The sequence below is a fragment of the Echinops telfairi genome, unplaced genomic scaffold, assembly GCF_000313985.2.
Source record: "Echinops telfairi isolate 266 unplaced genomic scaffold, ASM31398v2 ScPeMD7_7457;HRSCAF=8495, whole genome shotgun sequence".
Taxonomy (NCBI): domain Eukaryota; kingdom Metazoa; phylum Chordata; class Mammalia; order Afrosoricida; family Tenrecidae; genus Echinops; species Echinops telfairi.
The window spans coordinates 3064220-3072409 of NW_022111357.1; the positions used below are offsets into that span (position 1 = coordinate 3064220).

General features: G+C 52.0%; 1 protein-coding gene across 2 annotated transcripts in view; it reads left to right on the top strand.

The window, feature by feature from the left end:
• COL9A2 (collagen type IX alpha 2 chain) overlaps positions 1-4735 on the top strand; it is a 17488-nt gene extending 12753 nt beyond the window's left edge. Inside the window, exons 28-32 of one of the 2 annotated variants that reach the window (XM_004704935.2) lie at positions 73-219; positions 545-599; positions 901-1089; positions 3525-3602; positions 3995-4735. In XM_004704935.2, coding sequence (XP_004704992.1) covers positions 73-219; positions 545-599; positions 901-1089; positions 3525-3602; positions 3995-4194 — 669 coding nt within the window. In that variant the 3' untranslated portion in view covers positions 4195-4735. The remainder of the gene's footprint in view (positions 1-72; positions 220-544; positions 600-900; positions 1090-3524; positions 3603-3994) is intronic. The other variant, XM_045299187.1, reaches the window with a different exon arrangement.
• Positions 4736-8190: the final 3455 nt, after the last annotated feature.

Consider the following 8190-nt stretch of genomic DNA (forward strand, 5'->3'; position numbering starts at 1 on the left):
CACCCGCACCTCCCCTCCCGACTGAGTGGCTTCCCCCCACGGTGGCACCCGCCCCGCTCCGCCTCCTCGCAGCAAGGAATCCGCGGAGAACCTGGCTACCCTGGACCCAGCGGGGATGCTGGCGCCCCAGGCGGACAGGGCTACCCTGGACTCCCAGGGCCTCGAGGAATGGCTGGCGACAGAGGCGTGCCGGGGCTACCTGGGAGACAGGGTGTGGCGGTGAGTTCCTCGAGGGGAGGGGGAGGGCGCCCCCTCCCACGAAAGGTTCTCCAAACCTGTCTTTGGGGTGTTGCCTTTTCCCCAAAGGCTCAGGAGTCCCTCAAAGCTGACTGGCTTCCCTAAGGTTGGTGCCAAGGCCCAGATCAGAGAAGAGGGGTCTGATATTGGAAAGACCCTCCTGAGAGGAGCCTGCTCCCTGATGCCCCCATGGGAGCAGGGGGCCGGGGTCATGGCTGGCAGCTCAGGGCTGACTTGCATCCTGAAATGGGGTCATGGCTGGCAGCTCAGGGCTGACTTGCATCCTGAAATGCCCCTCTGCTCTCAGGGCCGAGATGCCAGTGACCAGCATATCGTGGACGTGGTGCTGAAGATGCTTCAAGGTGAGGGGAAGTCCCTTACCCCCATCCCCCACACCATTTCAGTGCATGTCCACCTGGCAGGAGTCTCTCCCTCGCCCTGTGGTCCTCCTCATTCAGGGAACTGAGTGCTCATCCCAGCTCTGCCTCTCAGTAGCTGTGAGATCTTGCACAAGCCCAGCCCTCTCTGGGCCTGACTTCAGTAGCAGGAAGCCTGGGGATGGAGGGCGCGAAGGAGCATGGGCTTTTCTGCTGCAAACCCAGGGCAGGGGTTGGACTTGGAAGTGACACCAGCAGACCCCTCTCCTTACCCCCTTCCTTCCAGAGCAACTGGCAGAGGTGGCTGTGAGTGCCAAGCGGGAAGCCCTGGGTGCAGCTGGAATGATGGGCCCTCCAGGGCCCCCGGGCCCCCCTGGGTACCCAGGCAAACAAGGACCCCATGGGCACCCTGGCTCTCGGGGGATTCCTGGCATCGTGGGAGCTGTGGGTCAGATCGGCAATACAGGGCCCAAGGGTAAGTGTGAAGTTAGTTCTACAGTGATGGGGGCAGGTGTCGGGCTTCTTGCTGGCTGGCTGTCCCCTGGTCATCAACCTCTTCCCAAGAAGAGCCACAGGCATTTCATCTCAACCAGGTTTTTCAGGAAGTGTGCACTCCTAGGCTTTCCGGCCCAGTAGCAACTTGCTGAAAATGAACAATGAACATACTGGTCTTAGACAAGGGTTATTTGTCCCCCGTTTTTGAACTTGGTGGAACCTTTCCAACATCTTTCCATGTTCTAGGCAAAGCTTCTTAAACCCCTTATGGGGCCGTATAACTGAATGTGGGGAAAGGTTTGTAACAGTAAAAGGTTTCTGAACTGGCAACGACCAACATTTAATTCAAAATCAAACGTGTAACAAATCCGAGATACTTCTGGCAGTGCCTGCCCATGTTGCAAATTCCTGGGCCAAAAAGGGGAAATTTAAGGAAAAGTAGTAAAGGCAGGCTCTGGAGTCACAGACCAATCACTTTCGATTTGCGCACCTAGGGCAAGTGACCCGTTTCTTCATCTCCCTGGGCCTTCGGTTGATCTAAAGTTGGGCTAGTAAAACCAACTGTGGGGATTCGGTCTAGAGGTGATTTCCATCCAGTTCTTAGTTCACTGCTTGGCACGTAGATTCGGAGTCGCTGGGGTGTGCAAGCTTACTCTGAGGCCCCTCAGAAGAAAGGCCTGGCAATCTACTTCTGAAAAATGGGCCACCGAAACCCGGAGAGAAGTTCTACTCAGACACATGTTGAGGTCACCATGCGTCAGCATCAACTCCATGGCAATCGGTTTGGATTGGTACTGTAATTAGGTGCTTTCCTGTAATATGTTTTAATAACTACAGTCTTCCATTCAATGTCTGGGACTTCATACATAATCACTTCTAACTTTCCTGATGACAAACTACCCAGAAACTCCAAACCAAAGCCAGTGCTGCTGAGCATAGCCAACTGTATAGGACACAGTAGAACTGCCCTACAGGGGATTTCAAGGCTATTTAAAAATTTATACACACACATATGTAAATCATTTTCCTTTTGGGGTGGGCTAAGTTTACAGACGCGTAATACAGTCAACAGTCCTCATTGTGTTTCCTGTCATTGACTGCAATCCTCACACTGTAGCGTGGCTTACCCCACTTCCACCCTGTCTCCTGTCTCCATTCCTTCTTTTCCCTAATTCCTCTGGAGTTTGTTTGTGGATAAATGCTGCCCTTTTGGTCTCAAGAGTTGTTTTAAGGTGTACATGCCTCCCTAGAGCTATTGTCCCCCCTTAAGACCTGTCCTGTCTGTTGTTTGGTGCACAGTCATGGGGCTGAAGGCACTGCCAGGCCTTAATGGCTACTAAAGACCATAGTTTCGGGGGCTCTGCCAGTCGCTTTGTGACCAGTTAGCTCCATTGTTTTTATGATTTTGACTTTTGTTCCACATCTCCCACTTTCCATCCAGATCTTTCTACTGTGATCCCTTTCAAAGTGGTTGGTCGTGGTAGCTGGGCACCATCTAGTTCTTCTCATCTCGGGGTTGTAGAGACGGAAGGGACATTTGTGTGGGTCCACTTGTCCAATGGACTAATTGCTTCCAGGTTTCTTTTATTTTCTTCACTATTCTTCCTTGTGGACGAGAAGCCAAAAGGTGCACCTTAGCCGGCTGCTCACAAGCTTCTAAGACCCCAGTCACTACTCACCAAAATACGATGCAGAATAGTCATTGTCTTTATGGATGGTGCCAGTTGACCTAGGCGTCTGAGACCATGATCCTGAGGCCACAGGCCTCATTCCCTCTGTTTGGTTATATCTACGGAGTTTTCATAACTTTGCCCTCTGTATGCCCCACCACCTTCCTGGAAACATTTGTAGCAAAGGTAAATACCTAACCACCAACGCCCTTTGTCAAACTTATATCTATCGATCTGTGGATGTATGCCCTCTCTCCTTCCCACACCCATAGGATGTCAGGGTTGGGCATGTAACTTGAACTCTTGCACTTCTCCCAATGTCTTCCTTGGCCTCCATCATTTTCGACTTCTCATTGCATAGTTTTCTCCTTCATCCGCGTTAACACTTGGCTACCCCCAAGCCAGTGATTCATGCCCCGGTAACCATGAAGGAATGTTTCTTTTAGTGTGAGAATACATTCTCACATTCTCCAACAGTAGTCCCATACACTATCTGTCGAGGCTATATGCCAAGTCGAGGAGTTGCTGGATCATGGGGTATTTCTGGGTATTCTTTGTTGAAGCAGCCTGCCACACCTTCCTCCCGTGGAGTGACTGCTGGGATTGAACCATTGACCCTTTGGGTTAGCACCAGGTTACTTTAGCCACTTGTCACCAGGGCTTAATCCAAGACTAGAACTAGGGAATAAAGTATGGAAATCGCCTGCCAGTTCTAAAAATTGATGGCTCCCATCTTTCTCTGCAGGAAAACGTGGAGAGAAAGGTGATCAAGGAGACATGGGGCGTGGGCACTCCGGGATGCCTGGACCTCCGGGGATCCCAGGTAAGACCTGGGCCCCACCCAGCTGCAGTCCTACTTGTGACTCTGGGCTCTAATGACCTGTGCACACCTGGGTCCCTTCACAGAAGCCTCATACTCAGTCAGCTGGGGCCCCAGATGGCCCAGTTGGGTTTTAGCCTCCCTCTGAAGTTCGAGCCTCTTCGGCTGGGAACTGGACCACCAGATTCCTAGAACTTGCTGGGAGGCCGGGATCTGCTCCCTGGTGGGGAAGGCAGGGGCCTTTGCTCGCAGGGTTCACTGATTGGGACTGGGGAGTAATAGACAACCACACAGGACTCAGAGTCACCCCGACTGAGGTCTCATTCTTCCAACTCTGAACCAGCAGCCTTAAGAATTCCAGGGTTCTGATCTGACAGAACGTCTCCCTTACACAGGTCTCCCTGGCCGGCCTGGCCAGTCAATCAACGGCAAGGACGGGGACCGAGGCTCCCCAGGGGCTCCAGGAGAGATGGGCCGCCCTGGCCTGCCAGGTCCCGTGGGGCTGCCTGGCTTCTGTGAGCCTGCAGCCTGTCTTGGAGCCTCAGCCTATGCTTCGGCCCGCCTGACGGAACCGGGATCCATCAAGGGGCCGTGAGCATCCGGCCAGGGCAGAGACCAGCATCCAGGAGGAAAGAACTAGATCCCCTTTGGGTGGGCAGGCACTCCAACCTCCAGCCCGGGAAACTAATTTTCCTATAGAACTTCTGTCGTGGAGCGGCGTCTTGAGGAAAAGGACATTCTAAAACACAGGGGAAGGGAAGGGCCAGCATCAGGGTGAAAGGCCACCCGTCAGGGCGGTGCCGCTGGAGTTGAAGCTCCGAAGCATGGGGGGCTTGCCTTCTCAGACCACCACTTGGATGTGGCCAAATCGCTCCTGACTCGGCCTCCTCCCACGGACCATCTTGTCCTTGGGGCAGATGGACTGAGGTCTCCACCATCACTAGCCCCTGGACTTCCTGGGGGGCTGCTGATGGGAGGCTACCCTAAGGTGGCCATTTCAAGCCAGCTCCACTACTTCTTCCCTACCTCCTGAGTATTTAAACACCCCTCTATCTCCCTATCTCCGTGCACGACCCTCCTCCCCAGGTCCACTCAAGCAGTCTCTAAATAAAAGCCCCAACTTGGGTACAAACCAACACGGGAGTTGTTGTTTCGCAAAGTTTGGGGGTGGGACGTGGCTCCCGAGTCTCCACGGCCTGGGCAGGAGGTCAGGGAGGGAGGGCAGTGTGTGGAATACCTTCCTCTAGGCACAGCCTGAATTTCAAGCATTCAGATGGCCTGGCCTGCCATGGTAGGACACATGTGGGAATAAGTAATGGTGGCATCAGGACCGCGACCTGCCAGGTAACCGTGTACAGATCTTTTCTGAGCCTTTGTACAGCTGTAGCAGGGACCAATGGGGCCTTATTGAGTTGAGTCTAAAACACACTATGTCGTGCCAAGGCCTGGCACTTGAGAGGCCCTCTGTGCATTTTGGCACTCGTGGTACAGTGGGCCCAGGTGAGGGGTTGGGGGAGAGCTTAGAAAGAAGACGTGGCTCGGGGTTCCTAGATCAGTGAGAAAGCCTGATATGGACCTGGATGGTGGGAGCAGAAATGACACCCATTTAGGTACACTCACTAAGGGTGCACCCAGGGGAGATGTGAAGCTGACTCAGATTGGATATATACCCTCCCAAGGTCTCCCAGCCCCATAGCTCTGCAGGTCAGGGAGCCCACTGCATGAGGGGCATTAACGGATCAGGGGCAGCAGTAGTAGGGCAGGGTGTGGCGGGTACCTCTCACCCATGTGTTTAACCCCTTCAGGAAGCACTCTCCGAGAAGCATGGAACCTGGGTCGGGCTGGTTGTCCTGGTAAGACGTCCTGGTAGGTGAATTTTCCTGGAGGGAATGTTTCATTCACTCCCTAGTGGTGCTCTAAGCCTGGGAAGTAGAGGATTTTGTTTGTCCAACTTACTGCTTTATCCTGAGCAATAGGACTCAAGAATTTAGCAGGAAGTTAATGTATTTTAATTAAGTGAACGCTTACCTTATTGGGATTAATATCCAAATACTTGAGTTGGGCACAAACTCCTTGCTTTTCTCTCTGGGCTCATCTCCCCCGCCCCCCACCCTCCCAGCTTTTTCCTTTAGATTCTAAAACGCCCATGTGTTCATACGTTTGCACCTGCTGGTTCCTGGAGTGCTGCTCCCCTCCCCTTCTGGGTCTAACGGATTGCAACCCTAAAATGTGGGTGTGTCCTGTGCCATTCTCTCCTTGTCCGGCTGGGTTAGGCTCTTCCCCCCATAGTGCTGTCGAGCCCTTCTGACTCACACCGGCCCTAAGTGCCACAGAATAGAACACCGCCCAGTCCCTGCCATCCTCATCCTCACAGCCGTTCTTGTGTTTGAGCCCATCGCTGCAGCCACTGCACCAATCCATCTCATTGAGGGCCGTCCTCCTTTCCCTGCCCCTCCACTTCACAAGCAGGGTGTCCCTCCCCCGGGACTGGCAACATGTCCAAAGTAAGGGAAACGAAGTCTTGCTTTCCTCTATAGTTTGTGCTAATTGCAATCATACCAATTATGCAGCTATTAGTATTATCACGATTAATAAACACCAGTATTGAGCTCACCACCCTGCGAGGCAAGCTTTTCTGTTTGCATGTTTCTGTTTCCGTCTCACTTCTGCCTCCCTTTCCATTCGGAGCTGTCTGATTTGGCTTCTAGTTCACCTTGTTTTCTCGGATCTCGCTGCTCTCTCTTCCTCCCTGCGCCTGAAGGTTGAAACACGGTCTCGGAAACCACATCTGTTTCTCTCGCTCCTCTCATGATCTCACCCAGTCCGAGGGCTTTAAATGCCACCTACACACATCTCCACTGGGAACCCTGGGGGCATTGTGGTTACATGTTGGGTTGCTATTCATGAGTTCAGCAGTTCGAAACCACCAGCTGATCTCCAGGAGAAAGAGGTGGCTGTCTACTCCCATAAAGAGTTAGTCTTGGGCACCCACTGGGGCGGTTCTACCCTGTCCTATAGGATCACCATGAATCGAATCGTTAGCGATCGATCTATCTCCAGCCAACTGTCTTAGATAGTCCTCCGCCCAAAACACCCTGCATAATAAGAGGCAGTTTTTCCACCTGTAAGCCACCCTACCCTGGATTCTGTTTGCTTTCTCTCTGGACTGTTTGTAAGCGGATACACAAGTGCGTTCAACCTCCTTGCTCACATCAGCATGGTTTCAAATAAAACATTTTGGATAAACCTTCAAATGCTGTCATTTTGTGCTGCACCTAGGGCAGACCTTAAGGCCTTCGCTTAGTTTTTGGCTAATTTATATACCAAAAAAGCCACATCAAGTGTGTATGTATAGTATCCAGAGGTAGATGGACGATACCAAGCACAAGGGCTCGGGGAGGGGGCGATGTACGGGGGGGGGACGGGCAGACTAAGTGAACCCACGGCATCAATACCAGAAACTGCTCCTGTCTAAAACAGTTTACTAACAACTCTCAGAGCTGGCAAAGGGCACCATGGACACAAGTCAGTACATTCACACAACAAACTCTACTTAGAATTTAGACATCAATCTCGCTGAGGTAGTGTGCCATTTTACCCAAGGCTCTGAACTACCTTATTCCTGAATATTCACCAAGTAATAGGGTGCATGGTGCTACTTCGTTCCTCCTTGGTCAGGAGCTCAGGAAACTTAGCATTCTCCTTTGGGCTCTCCCTCTGTCCCTACCAAGGAGCCTTGATTGTATAGTGGGTTACAAGTTCGGCTGCTAACTACAAGGCTGGTAGTTCAAAACCACTAAACATTCCTTGGGATAAAGATGAGGCTTTTGGGGGCGAACAACAGAAATGTGGGTGAAGGAGACAGCAGATGGTGTAAGATATGAAAATAATTTATAAGTTATCAAGGAGTCATGAGGGTGGGAGGGTGGGGGGAAAAGAGGAGCTGATGCCAAGGGCTCAAGTAGAAAGAAAATGTTTTAAAAATGATGATGGCAACATATGTACAAATGTGCTTGACCCAATGGATGCGTGGACTGTTTTAAGAGCTGTTAAGAGCCCCTAGTAAAATGATTTATAAACAAACACACACAAAAGATGAGGCTTTTCACTCCCTTAAAGATTTATAGTCCCAGAAACCTGCAGGAGCAGTTCTACTCTGTCCTATCGCCTCACTGTGAGTGGGAACCCATCACTTGCAGAGTTTTGTTTCTTTCTGCCTCTGACATCCGTAAGCTGCAATTAACTAAATCGAAATGGTCACAGATTAAGAAGCTAATCACTGCTGCCACGTTCAAGGAAGACCAAGGAAAAGGGCCAGAGCAGACCCGCAGGCCCAAGACAACTGAGGTCATGGCAGTGGAGGAGGAAAGGTTTCCGAGTGGGAAACATGGGCAAGAACGGGTGCCGGAGTGGACCAGGAAACACACGGCCGAGGGCTCTGGGCGTCAAGCAGGAGAGCGGCAGCATCGTGGGCACCACTCAGCGGAGGGCCATGCTTCACCCAGCAGTGCCCGCTCCTCCCTCGAGGAGCCACGAGTCCTCCTAGGTGTCAGCTGACACACACGCTTTCTCAAATTAAAGACAAAGTACG